Here is a 25,308-nt window from a genome sequence, read left to right as displayed (position 1 = left end):
GAAAGCATTTAAATCAGAGCTTTCCCAGAGTATGTTCTGTAATGTAAATGGAAACCATATTCCTTGCCACAAGTTCTTAAAAGAAATACAATCTTAAAATAAATTTTTAAAACTTATTTGAATTTTCCAGGCAAAAGTGGCACATACCTGTAATCCTACTATCTCGGGAGACTGAAGCAGAAGAACCACAAGTTTAAGTCCAGCCTCAGCAACTTAGCCAGACCTTTAGGAACTTACCGAGACCCTGTCTCAAAATAAAATAAAATAAAATAAAATAGGACTGGGAATGTAGCTCAGTGGTTAAGTGCCCCTGGGTTCAATCCCCAGCACTGCCCCCCGCCCCAAAAAAAGTTATTTGAATTTATTGAAAATTAAAGTCTAGCTAAGTATTTACCTGCTTGGGATGGAGGAGGGGGACCCTTGAAGATCTTTTCTTTCTTTTAAAAAATAAAACAGGAAGTAGAAGACTAGGGAACTCTATAAAGATTTGCCAGCACAAAACTGAGATGGCCTTTTCCCTCCACAGGAAGACCTGCAAGAGAATTGAAACAAGAGTAACTTTCAAACTATACCATCACCCAAATCACCCCAGACCCACTAGGAGTAGGTAATACATGTTCTGGAAAATTCTAGAAAGGCCATTAAGATGTGAAAAGTTGGTGAAGTGAGAGGTGTCCCTAAGTAGCCCATATAAATGAAAAATGAAAGGAGGCATCCTGTGTCGATCTATTTATCACTAACATCCCTTTGTTGAGAGTGAAATATCTTGCACTGGGAGGTTGAATCTGTTTTCACTTTGAATTGAAGCTGTGTTGTCCTGGGCGCTGCCAGGGTGGGACTGTCACTCACCAAGCCTCCTTTCTGTCCTTGATCTGGGGTGACTCAGCGCTTCCCGGAGGTGATTCCAGGTGACAGCCTACAGCCACCTTGCCTTCCATTCTCTTTCGCAGACAGAGCTGGCTCTTCATTTCCATGCATTTATTCTTCAGTCACCTGAGGCGATGGCTAGAGGGGTGGGTAGCAGATTTGGGATCTTGGCCCTTCCAAGCCTCCTGTCTGGTATGTCCCACGTTACAAGCACCTGTAATGTGTCAGTCTTGGTGCACCCTGACGGACAGGGTGAGCACCCCGGTGCATCTTCCCTCCTTAAGAGGATTAAGGGGGATATTTCAAAAGCAGAGCTCCATCCCTGGAGGGCAGGTGCCACAGAGCCATCAACACACAGTTCTGCATAATCAGTTCAATACCAGAACAACAAAAATGGGAAGGGAAGATTAAAAAATAATCCAGATTTCATAGCACTGAGGGGTGTGATGAAATGGGGAAGCGGTGAAAGCATTAAACCCAGAACCACAAAGCACCCTCTTTCCACTCTTAAAACCTCCAGGCTGAGACGGGAAACAACTCACTTGCCCTTGAGAGAATTCTAATTCCCTCCTGAAACAAAGAAGGTCCACTTCCGAGGTTCTCTTTGAGGATGAACACAGAAGCCAGGAAAACCCATTCACCTTGAGAGGGTGGCACAAATAATTAGCTAGGTCATTCTGAGTGAGGGGGGCTCTAGTTGGCACCCCTTCCCCATCCCAGGAAGTCTCTCACAGGGCCCTGTGTGAGAAGCTCAGGTGCCTGAGAGATGCCACCTCCCTTGAGGCTATGTCTGGGTGCCAGTGGGGGCACCAGGGAGCTGCCTGAGAGTCGGGGCACACAGGCTTAGCGCTGAGCGTCTCTGTTGGCCTCCTCCTGCCCTCCTGTTCTGGGGTTTATGTAATGCGCTTGGCCCAGGAAGCTTGGAGTCCGCCCCCCAGCGCAGCAACCTCCCCACGCTCCTGGGCATTCAGCCCAGGGTCTGCCTCGGTTCCAATTCTCTCCTCCCTCCATCATCCTTCTTGAACTCTTCCCCTGCTCCTATGGCTCCCTCTTCCTCTTCCCCATGTCCATTTCTAAACATCTAAACACCCAGACTTGAGGATGTTTCCATTTCTACATGCTATACAATCAAATCCAAAATCCAGATATGGGGCTTCAACAATGGGCCTGAAGCTTGGACCCTGGGTCTGCCCAGAAAGTCCATGTACAAGCTAGCCCCCAGTGAGTACGTGATGAAGTGGTTCAGACGTTAGGGAGCACCGCTGGGACCTTCCGTGTTGGCTTCTTGGCAGAATCTGAATTTCATCCTGCTCATTTGTGAGAAGAAAGCAGTTTCAGACGCCAGGCCCCTAAGCCGCATCCTCTCCTGCCTCAAACACTGAGGTTCCAGAAGCTTCCATGATTAACCAGCACCAACAGCTGCATGTCCTCAGTCCTCACAGCCAGGAGGGTGCACCTCGTTAACCACGAAGGGGGCAATCCCTCCATGACAAGAGCTCCTGTCCCTGGCTAGGACACGCGATGGACAGGAACAGTGCCAAGCACTTGACAGACATCCCAGTATTCAATCCTGATGCCTCAGGAAGTAGGAACTAGTCACTTAATTTCACCCATGATGAAAATGGGGCTCCAACTCAATTACCCACAGTCATACAGCTCGTTAAGGGCAGAAAACATTTCCACAGCCGGTCTCTGGCGACTCAGGGCCTCTGCCCTTAATTACAGTACCGTGGTGTCATTGTGCACATAGGATCCCAAGAGGCCCTGATGGATCACTGGGTTTGGGTAATTTTGATTTAGGTATATATGGCCAAATTACCTCCACCCCAAAAATATTGTTCCAGGTTTCCTCACACTGTCTCTGAATAGAAATACTGATGTAAATCAGCCAGTGTTTATTTTGTATTCTCTCTCTCTTCCTCTCTCCCTTTTGCAATCTATCAACTACAATATTTTTCATGTTTAAAACTGAAATATACATGCATTCATAAAAGCGTTTTAAAAATAAATATGTCACAGATGTTAGCCAGCTGAATCTTACAGCTGACAATTTTCTAAAACATTTAACCCATACCTCATGCTAATGGACTTAGATTTGAATACCTATAGGTGGCATTTGTGGAAAACCCAAAATTTGAACTCATACTCTGTGACATGGGGCTGTGAAAGGGACCGTAGGCAGATTAACCTAAGTTTTGGTTTTTTTTACCTGCTAGGAGGGGACATAGTATCTATGGAGATCAGACAAGGACATAGACAAAAGCCCATCGCAGTCCCTCACAGAGCATCATTACTCTTCTCAGGTCCTTTTTGGGTTTTCTTAAGTAGGGGATACAGACTTATTTACATGTTCTTACTAAATTCTTAAACATTGAAAATGTGGTCAAATCCAAATCATACAAATATGTAAAAGATAAAATTATCTACTGTGCATAAAATCCTCTGGAAAGGATGACACAATAACTATCAACTGACATTTATTTAACATGATATAGTGCTATGGCCTCAGTACAAAGTGACCTTAACTGCTTCCAGATTCCTTCCTTATTTTTACTGCAACAAATCATATGGTGAAGGAAGACCTTCATCAGGGTCACACGACTTGGAAGGGCTTCTTGGAGATGTGTGTGGGCATCTCTGGGGACAGTGGAGGAAAGTCTCGTTAATTGACTTTAATGAGGCTTTTCCCCCCAGAGGATCTGTCCCGTCTCCCTTCTGACATGTCAGGTCCTCCATAGCCAGGACACTTCCTCTGTCTTTTTTATCCTTTCCCCAACACTCAACCAACCCAAATAAAATAAACTACAAACAGGTAGTACATATCCAACACTATATCAGGACACAGAGAGAATAAAAAAGCAGCAGCAATTGTGGTCCTAGCTGGAGGGAGAGATAATCTTATCAAGCACTTTGGGCAGAGACTGAGCCTGGATATAATTGCTAGTATCTGAGTTTCTTAATATAAGTTCTGCAAAGCCCAGAAACTTTTAGAAGACTACACAATGCAACAAGAAGAGCCAATCCACTCATTCATACACAAATAAATAGAGTTGTACATTTATTAATTTCCAATATGTGCCAGGAAGTGGAGATATAGCAGTAAATAAGACTTGATCCCCAAACTCAGGCAAAGCCCATGGGAAAAAGGAGAGCAAGGTCACAGCTATGACAGATAGCCCGGAGCATGACGAGGACCCAAAGAAGAGCAGAATCCAGTCTGCTGGCCACGAACTGGAGGGAAGGATGGGGCAGGAAAGGCCTCAGGGACGAGATGATCCTTGGTAGTGTCTCCCAAGATAAAGTTGAGTCTGAAGGAACAGGGACAGAGGGAGAATTCCAAAGGATGTGATGGCCTCGTGTGTCCAGAAGGACTAGGTAGAGGGGACAGTAGAAAACTGTGGGAGGCAGGAGAGGAGTGCCAAATCACAAAGCAAGAGAAAAAGTTAGGTGGGCACTGTGGTGCTCGCCTGTGGTCCCACCTCCAGGGGAGGATGAGGCAGGAGGCTGGCTTGAGCCCAGGAGTCCAAGGCCAGCCTTAGCAACCTGGCCAGACCCCATCTCAAATACAAAAGGCGGAGGCAAGGAGGCAGATCTGACTAGAGATTAAGTCAAGGAAGTCCCCAAAGCCCTGCTGTAGTGTGCACTTGATCCAGAAGGAAACAGGGATCCACCAGACGGTTTTGAACAGAGTAGACGGTTGGAGTTGCATTTTTAAAAGTTGGCACTGGCAGCAAGCATGAAGGACAGACCGGCCGTGTGAGTCTGCAGGGAGTGAAAGCAGACAGGAGTGTGTCTCCATGGTCAAGATGAAGGATGAGGAGGCCCAAACCAGGACAGGGGCAGTGGAAAGAGAAGGGGAGGGTGCTCTTGGGAGATGTTAATCCTGGCGATTTTGAGCTGGCTCGGGAGGTGGAGGTACCAGTGGGTGGTGAGGTAAGGTCAAGGAGGACAGGGTTGTTCCAGCTACAACTAGGGACGTGGTTCTGGTACCAGGACAGGTAGGCACTCGCCTTCACCCTTGAAGTCCCTCCCAAGAGCTGGGTATGAACAGGGCTCGCTAGGTGGGTAACCTTGGGCAGGTCCTTACCTCAAAGTTCGGGCTCAGCATCTGTGGCGCGGAGATGATGTTCAACAGTGTCCACCTCCCAGGGTGGCATGAGCCCAAGTGAGGACGCGCTCTGGCCCTCCTTGTCTGCAGGCTCCACATTGCTGGATTCCACTCACCATGGCTAGAAAACGATTTTTTAATTGTGTCTATCAAATATATGAAGACTTTTTTCCTTGCCATTATTACCTAAAATGAAACAGTACAACAATTATTTACATAGCATTTGCATTGTATCAACTAGAGAGGATTTAGAATGTGCCAGAGGATGCACGCAGGTTATATGCAGATACTACACCATCTTGTAAAGGGACTCGAGCATCCACAGGTTTTGGTATGGGGGCGGTGGTCCTGGAACCAATTCCCCTGGACACCCAGGGCCAACTGTACACACAAGTGTTTTAGGAAGGCCTGGCGTGGGAAGCACTCCATAGGTGCTGCGTGCCTTGCCTCAGGCTCTCTTCCAATGGCTTAGTCTGTTAAAGCTGAACTTCCTCGTGGGACAAATATTAGGAATTCTAAAATACATCTTTTGTCACTCACAGAAGGTCTGTGACTAGAAAGGGGCCCAAGGAGTTCCCGCCAGAAGGGAAGAGAACCTCAACTCAGCCTGGTCGGTTCTTGACTTATGCCACAGAAAAGAACTTCAGGACATGTCAGAAGAGGCACAAAAGTTTAAGAAAGCAAAGATATTTATTCACAAAAGGGCAAGATCCGCACTCAAAGGGAGGAGTGCAGGCCCTGGAGAGTGAGAGGCAGTCTTGGGGTCTCAGGCACTTCTTTTTAAGGCAACTTTGTAAATAATGAACCTGGGAAGCACATGGGGTGACATCAGACTGGTGAGCTCAACTCGCCTACCTGCGGGGCACAGGGCAGGTCATGCTGGTCTGTTCTTTCAAGATCTCTAGGTTGACATCATCCAGTCAATAGACAATGTTTGGAATATACCCACATCATAAGTCTCTAATGATATTTTCCCCTGGCCTTATTAAGTCTAAAGAAAATACGTGTGCGAACTAGCAATGTATATAGGCATCTATCATCTGGAATCACAATAAGTTTCAAGTTTTTGTTTTTGTTTTTTTAACAAATACAGGCTTGGGGAGTAAAGGTGGGATGTTCACGGAGCTTCCTAGATTTAAAGGTACAGTTTCTTTCCCCTTCCCTTGCGTCTCCTTTCTACCTAATCCTTATTCCTTGTGTCCTACCTCTGCAGGAACCTGGCAAGTGGGGCACCTCAGTCCTCAGCAGGTCAACAGCTCTGGTTCTGTCTCATGTACACCTCAGGACCCAAGATCCCCTTACCTCATGAGGGCCGGGTACTCAGCAGTGCACACGCCAAACACACATTGCAGATGGCGATTTGAAGGCAAGGCTAATCATGAGGGTTTGGGGGTTTTGTTTTTTATAAGAGGTCAGACATACATTTGAGGGCAATTTTTTTTTTTCAATGCTGGGAATTGAACCCAGAGGTGCTCTACCATTGAGGTACCTCCTCAAATGGACATAATTTGTGAAGACTGACTGTGATTGGAGGAGTCAGAATTGAGAGAGCTGAGAGCTCCAACCGCGATGCTGACAGAAAGCCACTTCCGCCGGAGGCCAGCCTGGCGCCCTCAGAATCCCAGGAGCTTCAGGCCTCGCCTGGATCGCAGCCTGGAGAGTTATCCTCTGGACTCCAGGATTGGAGCATATTGGAGAAGAGGGGTACATCCTATGCTGCTTCCCTGACACTGCTTAAACAACATTACCCTATGTAAATGTAGGATTACACAAAAGTTACGCCTTTACTCCATGTACAAATAGAGAATCAACATGTATCCCATTTGTTTACAATAAAAATATATATTTTAAAAAAAGAAGGTGAATAAATAATAAGAATTGTTCTCTGGAGAAACTGATCAATTGCTGAAAAAAAAAAAACAACAAATGAACATTTAAAATCTACAAGTTGATCATATATTAGTCTTAGCTATGCTGTAATAACAGATTAATTCTCAAATCTCAATGGCTTAATATCAGATGCATTCAATGAATAGAGGTCACCTTTCTGGGGCTGCTGTCCTTGTCCACGTGGGGCCTCAGGAATTCAGGCTGCTCCATCTCCTGGCTCTGTCATCCTGTATGCCACTTCCATGACTGACAGGAGAAGATAGAACTCTCCGCATTGGCTTATAATTGTTGCATCCGGTAAAGCCCAGCCGTGGTCCCGCCCATGAGCACGGAGGCGGGGAAAGAGGGGAAGCCAGGGGAGCCTGTGGCGATGTCTACGGTTACCACCCCCGGTGGGAGTGTCCTGGCCCCAACTGCCCTGTAGCACATCTGTCCTGCACCAGCCCACCTCTCACGCCTAATGCATATGCAGACCGACCTCAAGCAACTTTTTTTTTTTCTTTCTTTTTTTTTTTTTTTTTTTTTTTTTTTGTGGTGCTGGGGATTAAACCCAGGGCCTTGTGCTTGCATCAAGCAACTTTTGAGAAAAACCTTCCAGTACTAAACCAAAGAAGCGGGGGTTGGGGGGAGGGGGGGTGGAGTTGAACCCAGAAGAATAAAGGTAATGCAGGAAGCAGATGAAAATAAAAACAAATAATGCAATCAGCAGGTCACACCCAAATACGCAGAGCTGGTAAGGAGCATTTCAGTAAATCAAACATTTGAGGATTACCTCTACCACATAATGAAAAAGCCAAAGAACACAACTGGGAAAAGGAACCCAGAGGAAACAGAGAAAATGCAAGGAGCAGAATAAAATGTTTCAATAAAACAACATCCTTAGAAAAGAGATTATAGACGGGCACAGTGGTGCACGCCTGTAATACCAGTGGCTCAGGAGGCTGAGGCAGGAGGATTTCTAATTTAGGAAGGCCCTAAGCAATTCAGGGAGATCCTGTCTCTAAATAAAATATAAAAAAGGGCTGGGGATGTGGCTCAGTAGTTAAGCACCCCCAGTATCAATCCCCAGTACTGAAAGAGAGAGAGATTATACCTGTAAAATAAGCATAAGCAAATGATCTTCTCCTTTGGTGTGTGTGTGTGTTGGTGGTGATACGAGGCATTGAACCCAGGGGCATTCTACTACTGAGGTACATACCCAGTTCTTTTTATTTTTATTTGGAGATAGGCTCTCATTAAGTTGCCCAGGCTGACCTTAGAATTTTCGATCTTCCTGCCTTAGCCTTCTGAGTCACTGGCTTACAGGTATGTGCCACTGTGCCCAGAAAAACAAATGATGCTTTAAAAAATTGAGAACTAGAAAAAAATAAAAAAAACATGAAGGCAGAAATATTTACAAATCAATGGAAAAATACGAAAATAAAATTCAGGAAATTTCCTATATGAAGAGGAAAACTAGAAGACAAAATTAAAAGGTCTATAGGAACAATTCAGGCAGTCCAACCTCTGGCTAGCAGGAATGCCAGAAACAAAACAGAGGAGAAAAATGTCATCAAAAAACCTCTATAAGAGGGGCTGGGGATATAGCTCAGTTGGTAGAGTGCTTGCTTTGCAAGCACAAGGGCCTGGGTTCAATCCCCAGCACCGAAAAAGAAAAAAAAAAAAAAAAAAACCTCTATAAGAAAATTTCCCCAAATTGAAAGACCTGTTTCCAGAGTGCAAGGAATTACTAAATGCCAAGTTCAAAGCCTGAAAACACATCCTCAGTATAGTTCAGCACCCAGCATAAAGAGAATATCCTCGAAGCTTCTAAGGAGAAAAAATAGTTTACATACAAGGAAATGAAACTACAATGGCTGTGGCCCCCTCAGCTGCTTCCTGTAAGAAATGGGCCAGGCCTTCCACCTTGAATTCAACACCCACCGAAAGTGTCCAAGAGGAGCACACAGACATCTGGAAACATTTCAAACAGGTAGCTTCTGTGTACTCAATCTTAGGAAACAACAAGTCAGTGAAACTGCAGGACTCGGGAAACCAGGAGCCAAGCAAGGAAGGAAACAGGAGAAGATTCCAGAAAAGAGGGTAGGTGCTCTCTGATGTGCTTCAACAGCTGGGGGCAGGGGCGAGGGTCGGGAAGTAAGAAAAGTCTAATGGCCAGTCTCCTGGGAAAAGCTGGTGTAAGTATAGAGACAACATGCAAGTGAGGGGGAAAGCTCATTTTTCAAATGTTCAAGAAAAGAGACGACCATAACCTATAAACACTGACTGTTCACTGAAAACCTTCAAAATACAGGATGAGAACAGGGGACAGGCCTATGAAAAGAGCCTGTGCTGAATCGTCACCTGCCATAACAGGAAGTCAACAGATGCTTCCTGGAATAGACAAGTTAAGCAATGGGAAGGTATCAGATAAAATATGGAGAGAGCAGAAGAAACTACTAAGACAGTATAAAATAGTTGCTTTGGAGCCCTGAGACCAGGTAAAGGAGTTAAGTCAGGAAAACTATTTATTATTATTATTATTTTTGTGGTGCTAGGGAAGGAACCCAGGGCCTGCCTGGCACGTGCTAGACAAGCCCTCTACCACTATAAGCTATATGCCCAGCCCCAGGAAAACTATTATATGAGACTTTTAGTCCTATTGGATTTTAAATTTGGTAAGCATAAAAAATGTATTTTTTTAATTCTTAAAAAAGGGAGGCAGATTCTTTTGATAATTTAGAAGTAGAAGTTCATACTGCTCACCATTTTTAATAAATTATTCTTTTTGTTCAAAAGTGAATCCATGTGTATGTGTTGCCTTGCCCTACCTTAACTATTAGGTTAGGCCAACTAGAACCTTGTGTATGAATTCGCAATTATAAATACATGTGTGAAAGAAAATTTGTATTTCTTTTTTTTATTATTATTATTATTCTGATTCCAAGACCCCATCTAATATGTATGTAATTCAATATGGACTTTATTGGGTTTCCCTGTCCAACTGCACCTCCAGGTTATGCAAAGGTCCTGGGGCAAAATACTCCAGGAGACTCTTAGTGTTCAGTTCGGTTTCCCAGAGATGACTGTTGTCTCAATCCATAGGCTGCTCACATGCTCACATGCTAAGCAGAGGCCTGGGGTCTTGGGCTGAGTGGGAGCAGCATAGGGGCAGATATTAAACCCCTCTGAGGTTAGGCCACCTCCCCAGAATGCAGACATCCATCAGTGGTGGAGCCCACAGGCCTCTATCCCCTCCCAGCCTTGGGGAACTACTCTAGCTCCCGTCCCTCCTATCCACCCCTCTACCTCAAGCCACTCAACAAAATCTCCCTGACTGGCTAAGGTTTTTAGGAAAGACTGAATTTGCCTTTGAGCTACTTTAGTTTTCAACCCTACAAGTACCTGTGGGCTAGGAGGCCAAAGAGCCTAACTTCCTTAGAAAGACAGGAAGAGAATGCAGAAAACCACATGCAAATTGCTGTCCCACAAGCTACTCTGCCCCCATGATCTGGGAACTCGGAAGAAGATCGGGTTCCAGGAACTTTGTCCAGCAGGTTCTAACACATTTCTGTCAAATACTGGGAACTTGAGAGTGTAAAATGTGCACAAGGTCAGAGGAGTCTTCTTCAACCCAGGACAGTAAGAATTTGGAAAAACAGGGAGCTGGGGGAAGTTTGTGTACTGTATTCTGCACCTACTGCAAATAAGCCTACTATGATTCTCCTCTCTCCTTTTTAGCTTCCATGTTTGATTTTACACTTACCCTAGTTTCTTCCCAGGATCTTAACCCAGAAGCACTTCTAGCTCTGGAGCATGCAGTAGATAGCTGTGTGGCATTGCCAGGACTGGGGACTGAAGTTAGATACCAAGGGGCTCTCCAGAGCCATAATGAGACCCTGCCACCCCAGACTTATTCTCAGATTCTGCTCTGAGCCTCAACTCAGCACTCTGCCTAGAATAGTCCTATATCATGCCCAGAGTCAAGCAGAACCAAGCTGAGAACCCATGGAGGCACAATTTTGCACTGTGGCAGATTCATTTTTATTGTGTTCATACCTAAAATGAAATGGCTTGTTTTTTAAAATAATATGGAAACAGACACAAAGTCTTCTGTACTATACAAAGAGTTAATGGCATTGCCTAATCTCACATGAAAACATTCAAGCTTCAGAAGGAAAAGGAACATCCCCTCCTGCAAAGTAATTCCCATGTCCCTGCAGTGGGAGCCACTCTGCTCCCAAAGCTCAGGCCACTGCTTGAAGGCTTACTTTGCTTGTGCAAAAAGACAGCTCCCAAGCCCCTCTGCCACTGTGCGGAATAGATTCTGCAATTGGTTTGGGACAGAATTTATTTAAGCATCCCACCCAGGCCGAACAAAGCAAGCTGCATAGAACGCACTGTATTTGGAAGCATTTAGCAAAAGATCTATTAAAATTTGCTCACTGCTTTTCAATCCTCAGCTTTAAAAAATAATCCTCAACAAATAAGCAGGGGCATTCTCTGAAGTGTTAACGCATTATTGGTATTCTAGAAATAAGAGAGAGGTACAATGACCTCTCAGGTATTGGATTTGAAGTAATTAGGCACTGACTTCAATAAAATTTTAGGCAGCTGCAATCCACAATCACTTTAGGGCACTAGTACAACATGTCACACCATTTATAAGCTGAAGGCTTTGTCTTTCAGCTAACAGATTCCAAGGCTGACTTGCAGGTGGACAAACCTACCCCACCACGCACTGTCATGAATAAATGACTCACTATCTCTGCCACGGGGTCCTCCAGGCCTCGGCAGACTCTGCTGCCACCTGGTGGTTGAAGTTGATACAAGATGGTAAGTCCAGAGCCGATTTCACTCCACCTGACCTGCATGCCTGGACTCTATTGTACAAGGAATATTAGCTAAAACACCAGGAAAGTTGTCATACTGGAGGAATAACCGCTTTACACAATCTGTAGGTTAAACACTGGCGTTTGCTGGCTGGTGCTTGGGCAGGTATCTGGAAAATTCAGGCTGCAAAACCAGCCTTTACAAGACTTTTCTTCCCAAAGATTCTGTCTGGACTCCTCTGTATCCATTCATTCTTCCACTATATTCTACCCTGGTTGAAGCAAGATTTGCCCAAAAAATAAAGGTATAGCGGGGTACGGTGGTGCATGCCTGCAATCCTAGTGACTAGAGAGGCTGAGGCAGGAGGATCATGAATTCAAAGTCAGCCTCAGCAACTTAACAAGGTCTAAAGCAACTCAGTGAGAACCTGTCTCTAAATAAAATATTAAAAAGGGCTGGGATGTAGCTCACTGGTTAAGTATCACTGGGTTCAAACCCTGGTATGGAAGGAAGGAAGGAAGGAAGGAAAGAAGGAAGGAAGGAAGAAAGGAGGGAAGGAAGAAGTGGCTTTATTCTTACAAAAAGGACACTTAATTGTTCTGCTGTTGATAATGAACCCATTAGTCCTAACGGGGAAACATTCCAAGGGGAAGAAGGGACATGTAAGAGAAAAGCTTGACAGGTAACATGCTCCTGGTTACTGGCATCCAATAATGAGCCACCTCAGCAAAGAAAGTGGGAAGGGAAGGATTCTTGGAAAATGAAATGAGTCCTTTCCTGGGTCCCAAGAACATTGCTGGGCAGTGTGGCTGAAGCTGACAGGTAGATGAGAAAGAATTGGCAGGCAGCAGCATGAGCCCGCCTCGCAGGAGAAGGGTTGTCTCCACTACAAATATTCAATGTGAGATATAACATCTCATTCAGCATCTACATTTTCTGAGTGATTGGATCAATATTCTCTCATAGCAAACTATCAACGAAGGCAGGAGAATCGTAAGTTCAAAGCCCGCCTCAGCAACTTAACAAGACCCTGTCTCAAAAAAAAAAAAAGGACTTGGGGATGTAGCTCAGTGGTAGAGCACCCCTGGGTTCAATACCAAGTACTAAAATAAATACTTAATTTTTAAAACCTCTCATTGTGATAGGAATTCTCCCCAAAATCAAATATATGCATGCTAGACACCATGCTAAGTCATTTTGCTGTAGCCTCAGAGCAATTCTGTGAGGTCACTGTTATCATCCCCACTTAACGGAGCAAGAAACCGAGTCCTGGAGAGGCAGGGCCACCTGCCCAAGGTCAGACCTCTAAGCTGGTGACGGTGTGTGCAAGCTTCCACCCCAGGCTGTCTGATTCAGAGCCAGGGTTCTTTCCTCCTCATCACGCCTGCCTAAAGCAAACACGCTAAGATAAATAATTCCAACCCATGCAAAAGCGCACCATTTGCCTTTTCCAATTTGTATAATTTTAAATGTCACCACAAGTTCACTTCTAGGTCACTTTTAAAACAAGCAACTTTGCTTGAAGGCAAGTGGGGAAAAAATTCTGCTGTAATTTGTACAGTTGTAGAATCCACTGTTCAGTTTTCTACTCAGCTTTCCAGGGACAGTTCAAACAGAAACAAATGACAATGTAGGACACTTATGCCTACTGTGAATAACCGCCATAGCGGAGATTTCTAGATTTTTTTTTTTTTTTTTTTTTTACTAGCTGGTTAAAAAAAAAAATCTTCACAAAGCGCAGGATTGCCTCTGGGCATACACAGGAACGCTGCAGCAGAGAAGCACTGTCAGACAGACACGTGAAGATGCAGGTGCCATAGTACAACTAGATTCAGAATGATACAAACTAGTTTTTAACATGATTTTTAATCTCATTTCCTTAACTCTGAAACACAGGGCTGTTAACCCATTTATTCCAGAGCCCCGTCTACATCAGTTTACAAATCCAATGACTATAAACTTATCCAATCCACACAGATCTACTGGCTATACTTTGCTATGCAATGAGCTTCAAGAATCTGTAGTTTTGCTTTAAAATTCCAATATAGTTTGTTGCCGCGGTGCACACCTGTAATCCCAGTGACTCCGGAGGCTGAGGCAGGAGGGTTACAAGCTCCAGGCCACCTGGGGGAATTTAGTGAGACCCTGTTCCAAAATAAAAATTAAAAGGACTGGAGATGTAGTTCAGTGGTAGAATGCCCCTAGGTTCAATCCCTAGTACCTCCACCCACACACAAAAAATTAAATACAATGTCAAATATAATAGGCCAGCATTCATCCAAGAGATATGGTGGCCTATTAAGGAACAGCCACTGTTCTATACACTGGGAACACTGTAATAGCAGAAATCACAGCAGAAAAAGATTGTGTGTGTGCAGGGATTGAACCCAGGGGTGATTAACCACTGAGCCACATCCCCAGTCATTTTTATATTTCATTTGGAGACAGGATCTCTCAAAGTTGCTTAGGGTCTCCCTAAGCTGCTGAAGCTTTGAACTCGAGATCCTCCTGCCTCAGCATCCTAAGCTGCTGGGATTATGGGCATGCACTACCATGCCCAGCAAAAAAAAGGTTTTTAAAGAGTAATACAGAGTTAAAGGACCAGGAAATCCTGCAGGAGGTTCGTGTTAGCTATTTTACATAAGGTGAGCAGGGAAGGCGTTTTTGATGGCATTTGAGCAGACAGAGACCTGACAGAAATGAAGCAACAGCTCATGCAAATAGATGTAGAAAAGGCCTCATAAGCAGAGAGAAGAGCAAGTGCAAAGGCCCTGTTTGGTATGTACTGGGCAAGAACCGAGGTCAAGGTGGCTACTTAGGGCAAGGGGAGACGCCAGAAGATGAGGTCAGAGAGGTGGTAAAGGCTGGTCACCTAGGACCTTGTAAGCCACAGCAAGAAACTGGTCCTGACTCTGGGTGAGGGTTTTGAGTGGAAACAGGATGGGATCTGGAAGAATCACTCCGATGGATGGGGGAGAATCATAGTGAGGTGGGGGTGGAATCAAGAAGCCCATTTAGAAAGAAAGCTATGACCATAAGCCAGGGTGGGATGGTGGAGATTCAGACCAGGTGATGGTGTTTAAAAAGATGAGTCTAAGATGGACACTGGATAGACTTTGACGGTGGGGCCAATAGGACTGGCTCATGGACTGGATGTGGGGGAAGAGAAAAAAAGAGAAATGACTATAAGGTTTGGGCCTGAACAGATGGAGGACTGCAGGTCATTTCCTTTCAGGAGGAAGACTGAGGAAGGACCAGATGGTGGGGTGGATGCTCAGCTGCTCAGTATTAGTGGATACTTAATAGCCACCTTCACAGAGACTCAGAGTAGCCAGCAGGACACAAGGGAGAGATCTGGGCTGTGGTATGAAACAGGAGTCCACAGTATCTAGTTGTTACTCAAAGATGTGAGAATACATGAGGCCATCTAAGGGCTCAATGCAATTAAAGAAGTCAGAGGACCTTGGGGTGGTCCAATGTTTAAAAGTTAAGGAGACCAGGAAGAACCTGCAGGGGAAATGAGGAGTGGCCAGTGAAGACAAGTGAAGAAAGTCCTTGCAAGATGAAGGGTATCTTGGTTCATTTTCTGTGACTATAACAAAATACCTGAGAATTGGTAATTTACAAAGAATAAAGGTTTATTTGGCTCATAGTTCTGAAGATGGCTAGTCCAAGAATATGACCCCAGAGTCTGCGTGGCACCTGGTGAGGGCCATCTTGCTGCATCATAACATGGCAGAGGGCAGCACACAGCAAGACAGAGAAAGTGTGCTAGCCAAGGTCTCTCTTCCTCTGAGAAAGCCGTTAATGCCATCATGGGGCACACCCTCATGATCCCATCTAAACCTGGTGACCTCCTAAAGACCCCACCTCCAAAAACCATCAACATGATGACCTTGGGGATTAAGTTTCCAACACATAAACTTTTGGCACAGCAAAGAGTGTCCACTGATTCTGAGTCAAGAGCTGCTCGTGGGTGAAGGACTTGAAGCAGGTTCTTCCTGGTCTCCTTAACTTTTAAACATCGGACCACCCCTAGGTCCTCCGACTTCTTTAGTTGCATTGAGCCCTTAGATGGCCTCGTGTATTCTCACATCTTTGAGTAACAACTAGATACACGGGCGACTTTGTAGAGAGCTGATGGAAGCCCAAATGGGAGAGTTCAAGAGATCACTGGAGGAGAAAATGGAGAAAAGAGTGTGAGGGTAACTCTGCTAAGGAACTTTGCGGGGGCAGCGGGGCACCTGCTGTGTATGTGCGCGCGCAGGCTGCGGGGGGTGGGGGGGAAGCCCCGGGAGGCAGGAGAGGGCGGGTGCTGCAGTGCTGCTCTTGCGCATCCGAGAGCCCTGGCCTGCGTGCGCACACCAAGGCTAGATTTAGAAACAACCGCCACCGCCACCGGTTCACCCTGTGGCACCCGGAGGAAGGCAGGGCGCACAGGGGCCTCCGCAGAAGCGGACACGGTGGTGGAGTAGGAGCGTGGCCCCTCCATTCCCAGTGAACTAGGAAGCGAGAGTGGCAGCTCAGACTGAGAAGCAGAGGGCGATTGGACGAGGGCCCCGGAGAACCCAGGACGGAGACACAGAACCAGGGGAGGACAGAGCCACAGCGCAGCACCAGGAACCCCCTGGGGCTTAGTGGCTGAGATTCATAGCACCACTTCAGCACCGTGGCCAGCCCACGTGTCCTTCTCCAGCCATGTGCAGCTATGCAGGCTGAGGAAGGTGGAGAGCAGCAGAGGGGACCCTGGAAGTGAGGGTCTACACAAAGCAATGCGAAAGGACCAGAGTCTCAGGCTAGGGGAAGAGCTGAGGAGGGCAGGAGGCATGAACTGCAGGTGGCCCGCTGGGGTGGAAGGACTGCTGGAGGAGGGCCCGAGGCGGAGGAAGGGGAAGGCCGAGGTGGTGGGAGGAGGCCCCCTGCCGAGGCCATAATGGGAGGAGGGTGTGGTCGACGAGGGACTGTGCCTAAGGTGGAACCCAGGGAGCAGATGGCCGAGACAGGGGAGACAGAATGTAGCAATAGAGCTGTGAGTGACCCCAGAGGCCCCAAGATACAATAAGACCTGTGTCCAGCCTGAATCACAACAGGAGTCCTGTTGGAGAAAGTGACAGAACCATCATCCAGGCGGAGGGAGGTGCTGGAGCACCCACAACAGTGTGGCCTGGGAGGTGGGGCGACGGATGTGGCATGAAGGCCTGAGGCTCAGTGCCAGCCTCAGAGCAGGAGAAGGGCAAGATCAGGAAATCAGGTGAGGCGGCTGATTTCAGCCAAACAATTGAACACGATCCCCACTGCCCCATCAAGACAGAAATGGAGGGGAAGAAGCCCACCCAGTCTTCATCCCTGCCACATGCCTTAGCCCTATGAAAGAATCAGAGCCTTTGCCAGGTGTGGTGGCTCACACCTGTAATCCCAGTGACTCAGGAGGCTGAGGCAGGAGGATTTCAAGTTTGAGGCCAGCCTGGGCAACTGAGTGAGAAACCCTGTTTCAAAATTCAAAAAATAAGTAAATAAAAAGAGTTGGGGATATAGCTCAGTGGTAGAGCTTGCCTGTGTTCAATCTTCACTTCTAAAAAATAATATTAAAAAATCAGAGGCTTAAGAGTGCTCTGGTCCCTGCTGTGATTGACTGGATTTGATTGATCACAGAACATCATTACCAGTGGTGGTGTTTCCCCTGTGTATTGAACTTAGCAGGAAGAAGGCCAAAATCAAAAGTGTGAGTTTTAGCAGGAAAAAAAAAAAAAAAAAAAAAAAGCGTGAGTCTCTAAGGTGGGACTCCCCAGGCTGTCTCTACTTATTTCAAAAGAGTCCCATGACATCATTGGGGACCTGAGATGGATTTTCTCTAACTTAAATCTTGCAGCCTATGAATGACATTGTTTACTGAATACTCATGGGGAGTGACACAAGCATGGGACAGAGAAGGGTGGCTGCCCTTTAAAAAACCACATTGTACAACAGCATGACACACGTCCTGGATGTTTCTTTTAAGTCATTACACATTATACGATCCTCTCACTGAGTAATGATCAAAAAATGAGTCTCCAAAGGCCATTATCTAAACTCATATGTTCATATTCTAACCCAAAATGCACATTTGGGGATGGGAGGAATGGGTCTCTGTTCTGATTCATTGAATAAATGTGTCTTCTTTGATGGAAAGAAACGACAAGGCTGTGCCCTCCTCCTCCACACCCACACCACTGGAAACGCTGGAAGCACAGAGAGGGTTTCATGCTGTGGGGTCACCTTGAGACATGGGTACCTTCCAGAGTATTTTGCAGAGCCCCCAAACCCCTGTCTGGATGGTGGAGTTCAGGACATTAACCTCAAACCCATTCAGTACCTTTGGGAGTTTGATTAATCAGGAGAGTTTCTAAGAGTAAAATAAGGCAAAGCTCCTGAGCAACCGGTAATCAGAGCTCTTCTCCAACACACGTGTGCACACATGGGGATGAAAAGATGAGTCCAGTTCTTGGGACACTGCTATACTTGGATCCCTCCGCCCACTAAAGAAGTGGTCCAAGCCAGTTGCAGTAGGGCACCCCTGTAATCCCAGCGGCTCAGGAGGCTGAGGCAGGAGGATCCCAAGTTCAAAGCTCAGTCTCAGCAACTTAGCGAGGTGCTAAGCAACTCAGTAAGATCCTGTGTCTAAATGAAATGCAAAATAGATCTAGGGATGTGGCTCAGTGGTTGAGTGCCCGAGTTCAATCCCTGATACCCCCTCCCCTAAAAAAAGAAGTGGTCCAGCAATCCCAGATCCCAAAATCTCTCTCTCTCTCTCTCTCTCTCTCTCTCTCTCTCTCTCGCTCACACACACACACACACACACAAGCACATGCACTAGCAAAAATGAGGAAGCTCCACTCCTCCCTCTTTCCTGTCCTCAGCAATCAGCAGGCATTTTCCAAAGGGGTCCAGGCCAAGCCACTTCTCTGGGTGTCCCATATGGGGGCAGACCTCCTCCTCCTCCTGCCTGTGTCTGGAGTGGGAAGAAAGCACACTTGCCACAGCAGGGAAATTCCTTCGCCTGGATAGTGGGCCGGGGCCTGCACCTTCCTTTGGCACAGGAAGACAGCACAGGTTTTCTGCAATCGAGAAGCACAAAGATGCATGCAAAGGTGCCAGACCACACAAATGGGGAACTGTCTCTTGGTCTGTGGATGAAAACCTTCCTACCATGCTTCTCCAATCCCCCTACCCCATGTTTTCAAAGAGTGGCAGAAAGTGAAGTTCAGCAGAAAGAAACCTGTTCTCTGACTTAGAGATGTCAGGCCTTGGGCCAGAGATTTAACGTTGGTGAGGGTCAGAGTTCTGTGCTCAGAAGCGATGTGGATGCTGCACACTGCCCTGCTCTCTGTTAGCACCACAAGACAGGTAAGGAGTGCTCACTCTGTGCCAGGCCTGTCTATCAGGTGCCTCGCAGGCAATGCCTCATTTGATCCCCAAACTCACTAAGTGGCCCTGGTCTTCTCCACGGGGAATCCAAGCTTCCCCAGGGCTCACCACAGGTCTATGCAAGAACTCAGTGAACAGTGCAGTGGCACACAATGGCAACTGGAAAAAAACTAGACGTTGCACATTTAAGATTATGACGATCCTTTATATCCACAGAGAGAGGCTTGTTTTTGTTTTTGTTTGAGTAGAGGTCTCTTTACATTGCCCAGGCTGGTCTTGAACTCTTGGGTTCAAGTGATCCTCTTGCCTCAGACTCCCAAGAACTGGTGGTACAGGTGTGCAGCACCATACCTAGTTCATGCCTATGTATCTAAATAATAATATATATGGAGAAAAAAATCTGAAAGTATGTACATCAAGTTATGGAATAGAATGACCTTTAAAGAAAGGATTTTTACTTTTTCCACCTCCAAGTTAGTTATTTTGAACAAGAAACTACTACTTAAAATATCAAAAAGATCAGAAACACTAAAAATGCAGAGAACAATCTAGATGAAAATATGCCAAAATGTTCACGGCAATTACCTGATGGGGTTTTTTTCCTGCTTCTTTTGATTTCTACACACATATCAGTTTGTTTTTATAAATTTTGGATACAAATGCATTCTGGTAAAGTCAAACATTATAGACGAGGCTTTCTACCATCTCACCTCCCTAGAGGAATCAGTGTCATCAGCCTGGTGTGCGTCCTTGTGTGGACACGTATTTCACTGTGTGTATTCATGCTCACATGTCTGAGTCTATTCTGGCTGCAAGCAAAATATCATAGACTGGATGGTTTATAAACCACAGACACTTATTTCCCACAGTTCTGGAGGATGGAAAGTCTAAGATGAAGTCACTGGCAAATTCAGGATCTAGAAAGGGCTCATCCTCATAGAGAACCAACTTTCCACCCTAACTTCACATTCCGACCATAACAACGTAATTTCTATCTGCACATATTTACCATTCTGTGCTTTCTTTTCAATAGTGACATCACATTTTATGAGTCACTCTGTCATTTCATCTATCAATATGTCCCAAAGTCCATGACAATGAATGATAGGATGTCCCTCATTATTTTAAATTGGAAATCCAGAACATAGACATACCAGAGTTTATTTAGCTTCTCTTAGTAATATCATCTAGGTTGTCTTGATGTTTTTCTATTTTAACACTTCAGTGAGTTTCCTTATAAAACGCCTCCTCCGGCAGGCATGAGGTTTCTTTGGAATAAATCCTAAGAACTGGAACTGCTGGGTCAATGGAACACACACTTGCTATTTCAGTGGATAGCACGCCAACTTGCTTTCCTAAGTGACCGTGTTTGTGCTCCGCCAGCAGCGCAGGTACAGCACTGCTGACGCTTGTTGCCAAACCCTTCACTTTTTGCCAATCTGATAATTAAAAAATGGTACCCTGCACTTCAATTTGAATTTCCTGGAAAAACAGGATGTGCATGGTTTCATATGTTGGTAAGCCATGTCTGTTTCCTTTCATATGGATTTCTTTGTGAAATGCAGTCCTTCTTCTGTTGTATGTTTGACCATCTTCCACTGATTTGTCAGAGTTCTTAATATAATCCAGAAATCGATCCTTTGTCGTATATGTGAGTAGTTTCTCCAAGTCTTGTCTTTCAGCCTTTATGACTTTTTAATCTAGTTTTTCAAATATGGCAAATTACAGCACTCACATCTTGTGTTTTGAGAAGGCTTTCTTTATCCCAAGGTTTTAAACATGATCTATATTGTAATAAGCTCATTGTTTTTTCCTGTTTATTTAATCTCTCTGAAATGTTAAGGAATGATGTGAAGTGGGGCCCTTTATCACCGTCCTGAAGCCTCGCTGTGTGCCCAGTGCTTTTCTTTTCTCCACTGATTACAAATGCTACCCTTATTATTTATTGTTTCCATACACAGTGGTCAGTTTCTATTCCATTGATCTTTTGTCTGTTTCTGTATCATCACCAAGCTCTTTGGATTGCTACAACTTCAAAATATATTTTGACCCCTGTTAAGCAACACCCCACCCCACCCTGCTTTTTTGTTTGTCCAAATTGATCTTGGTTATTCTTGCACATTTACTTTTCCAAATGAATTCTCAAGTCCATTTGTCAAATTCCATGATAAAGTTCCTTTGGGATTTTGATTAAGATTGCACTAACTTGTGGATTAGGTACAATTCTATATCTTTATATCTTCCATTTATGAATACATAATCCTCTCTCTTTATTTAGGTCTTTTATAGACCTCTAATAACACTTGATAGCTTTTGCGAACAATTCATTTGAGGTTCATTATCTAGTACTCCTGAAGTCTCCAAGTTCTAATAACTTGTCACTTGATTCTCTTGCAATCATCTTGTCTGCAAATGATTGTTTTGTCTCCTCCTTTCCCATAGCTGTGGTTCTTATTACTTTCCTTATTGTATTTTCTTTCCTTATTGCGGGGCTATAGGGAGACCCACAGAACAGCACTGAGTAACATCAGCAGTACTGGTCACCCTGTCCTATTTGTATTTATAGATTTGTTTAACCACTTTTCCATTAAGTAAGTTTTCTATGCATAACCTTGATCAAGTTAAAGGCATTTCTATCCATTGTTAATTTGTATTCATGCATGGAGATAAATATCATTAAATGCTTTTTGGCATCTATGAAGATAAGCCCAATTATTTTTTTCCTTTAATTTATAAATTTTGTAAATTACATAGATAGGTTTTCTAATATTGAACCAGTCTTCCATTCTTGATAAAAGTCCTTTTAGTCATATTTTAAGTCTGTTTACAAGTAAAAACAGTCCATATATATCTTTTATAATAAGGAAAATACACACAAAAAGATTGTTTATACACACACACACCACACACACACACAAATCTTTGCATTATTTCTTGGAAAGAAAATAACAGGTAAAGATATGCTTAGTGCCACATAAAAAGTAAAAAGTCTATATGTAAACTAAATATCTGCAAAATGAACAAACAATATATTTAAACTTGTTCGACTTACTGAGTTCCTGTCTGGGTTAATTCTGTCACCATTAATCCAGTCACTCACTCCAGCAAGTCCCTGTCTGCACTCCTCCCTCCCCACTGTCCACAGGCAGGAATTCACCAACTCCCAAACATTCTACCTGGTGTCCAGGCCATGGGCCAGAATGGGCAAGGTCAGAATTCTAAGGCAGACTTGGCTCCAGTCCTGCCCATTCCCAATTTCCTCATCTATAAATAGACACCCTACTACCACTTTTGGAGAGCTGTGGCTAAAGTTAAAGGAATAGTTAACATGCTAAGTACTTAACTTCCACGTTTGCTGTCTCATGCACGATCCAATGTGAGCACTCTCACAATCATCTCCAATCCTCAACTTGTCCTCTGTCCGAGCCCCAGTCCAGACCCTCCAGTCTTCACCTTTGTCTATGACAACTGTCTTCTAGTCTTTCCACCACCTGGACACTGCCACCAAAGCTCACTCCCCGACCATCCCCAGTATTAGAATTGAACCCAATGGTACTTTGCCTCTGAGTTACATTCCCAGTCCTTTTTATTTTTTATTTTGAGATAGGGTCTCGCTAAGGTGCCCAGCTGATCTTGAACTTGCAATCCTCCTGCCTTAGCTTCCCTCGTAGCTGAGACAACAGGCAGGCAGATACCACCATGACCAGCCCCAAACTCATTTTATAGAAATAAAAACTGAATCATGTAATTTGCTGTTTAAATCTTGCCATCGGCTCCCAGCTACCTATTAGATAAAGTTCCAAGTCCTCTGCATCATTTGAAAGGCCTAGCTCCCTACTGGCAACTCAGAGGGAAAAGGGGCAATTTTCAGAACCAACCAATCTCTCCAGGAGTTCCCATGAGACACATGCTGGCTGAGAGGTCCCCATGGAACTACTACTGCTCAGACACTGTCCCTGTCATCAGTCACTCAAGAACCAAAAGTATTGTATTATTTTGAAAGAATGTATCTTCCAGGATGTAGGCTTGTTCATGAACACTTTTCTTTCAGAAGTACAAATAGCTGACTACCCCCTCTCTCTAAACAAATTGAGTTTGGCTGAATTAGAGTTTGCTACAATAAAAGTCAGGAAACACAGTTCAGAAGAAAAATTCTTTTTCAGCAATGTTATTCATACAGGCCTAGATCATTGTTATGGTTTAGATATGAGGTGCTCCCCAAAAGCTCATGTTAGATAATGCAGGAATGTTCATAATATTTGGAAGTGAAATGATTAGATTGTAGAGCTGTAACTGAACCAGTGGTTTAATCTACTTGATGGATTAATCATTTGAAAGGATGTCTGTACAGGGAGGTAACTGTATGCAGGTGGGGTGACTGGAGGAAGCAGGTCACTGCGGGCAAGCCCTTGGAAATTACATTTTCTCTCTGGCACCTCACTCCCTCTGCTTCCAGGTGGCTATGAGCTGGGCAGCTTTCCTCCACCACACTCCTCCACCCTGCTGTTCTGCTTCACCTCAAGTCCAGCTGTGGAGTCTGCCAACCATGGACAACACCTCTGAAACCGTGAGCCCCAACTTTTTCTCCTCTAAGTTGTTCTCATCAGGTATTTTAGTGACAGCAACAAAAGCTGACTAATAGGATAACTAAAAATGGGAAGTGACCCTCTTACATCATAAGACCTCCCTCATGTAAACACCATTCAGTGTCACATCTGGTGGGAGCATCACTCACTCCCTGAGCTAAAAGATGGCACCGCAGTCCTAAGAGCCTCTTATAATCTCTGGCAGCCAAAGACAGTGAGAGCCATGCTGGTCAGAAACCATGCGGATTTTAAAATAAACAGTATGACCTTGACCTCTTTTGAAAGGATCCAACATGCAAGCCACTAAAAGAATCCCTAATTCAATAACGATTTTTTCACTTAAAAAAAATCAAATGTTTTTCTCATGATATATTATCAAAAGAAAGAAGGAAGGAAGGAAGGAAGTCAGTCAGTCAGTCCAGCCTGGCTAAAGACAGAGAAACCACCAAATTTTAGTTCAAACGGCAGAGACTGGGATTAATTTTTAAAGATTTATTTGTCAATTTCAAAAACTCACTAGTGGAATAAAGAGCTTAATACAGGTATGCAAAGAGGAAGCCCCGAGGCGGGCCGTTTTCACCAGGATGAAACGGGATTAGCTTTGTAGTTCTTATAATCTTCTTCACAGAAGAATGCAATTTCTGTTTCACTGGCTGAAAAAAGAAAAACAGAAAATGGAAAACAGATTTTAATGTAAAACTAAATTTTAAACAAGTATGGAAATCCGCATTACCTGGGTTTGGCATTTTGGAATAGTTTCAGATGCCTGAAATGAAAAATATCAGTCGCTGTGTGGCACAATACATTTTACCAACTCAGCAAGAAGTTTTAGGTGCAGTTGTAAGAATCTAAAAATCAAATAATTTAAAAATAAAAAGAAAAATAACCTGCAAAATTAAAATCAAGGGTTAACACAAGAATTAAGAATTTTCAGAAAATCATGAAATTGTTTATTTATAGTCTTTACGTCCTAGAAAATAACAAACCTTGATATTTTTTCCAATATGTTACTCAGTTCCTGAGGGGGGAGGGACTCTCTCCCCTCCCTGAAATTAGCCTGTAGGTATAATAATTTAATAGTTAGAAGATCAGTAGAATATTTTACAGATCACTTTACATTCTCCCTCATGACCCATCAAAATATGTGTCTGAAGAAGTTAATTTTTTGCCCTGCTTATGATTAATTCATGAGGCTTCAACAATATGCAAAGTGAAAGACACAAATTGGCTTCTACCGCAATACCTTCAAATACCTCTAATTATTCACTGGGGATATGGCACAGCTAAAGGACCCACAAAGGTTCAGAGCAGTCACAATTCTTTCAACCTAGCAGGTCAAGGACTCCGTCTTCTAAAACAATAAGTCAGCAACATTATTAATTCAGACTGGAGACAAATCTGATGGAAAGCCTTCCAATTTATTAAACATGCGATTCTTTAAGGTGTTGCGCCAACAAGTTCCACATTGGTTTTTTAAATTAAACCAGAAGTTAATACAGTCTGCTTGGCTTTTACTGAAAGAGCAAAAGGGCCTTTGGAATCTTGAGGAGAACACAGATGAGATTATTTGTAATGAATACTGAGTATGCAATTAACATATACTCTAAAAACAGGCAAGTAAAACTCTTCAAGCCAAATAAA

The 25,308-nt window shown here is 44.4% G+C and overlaps 1 protein-coding gene across 3 annotated transcripts in view; it reads right to left on the bottom strand.

Annotated features, from left to right (window-relative positions):
* Positions 1-24,150: 24,150 nt before the first annotated feature.
* Positions 24,151-25,308, bottom strand: part of C3H2orf76 (chromosome 3 C2orf76 homolog) — a 63,444-nt gene continuing 62,286 nt past the window's right edge. For all 3 annotated transcript variants that reach the window (XM_047545546.1, XM_047545543.1, XM_047545545.1), the window contains one exon: positions 24,151-24,320. In XM_047545546.1, coding sequence (XP_047401502.1) covers positions 24,201-24,320 — 120 coding nt within the window. In that variant the 3' untranslated portion in view covers positions 24,151-24,200. The remainder of the gene's footprint in view (positions 24,321-25,308) is intronic.

Source organism: Sciurus carolinensis, chromosome 3, assembly GCF_902686445.1.
Source record: "Sciurus carolinensis chromosome 3, mSciCar1.2, whole genome shotgun sequence".
NCBI classification, from domain to species: Eukaryota; Metazoa; Chordata; class Mammalia; order Rodentia; family Sciuridae; genus Sciurus; species Sciurus carolinensis.
Note: the sequence above shows the minus strand (reverse complement) of the source record. Positions and strands in the feature narration are given on the sequence as shown.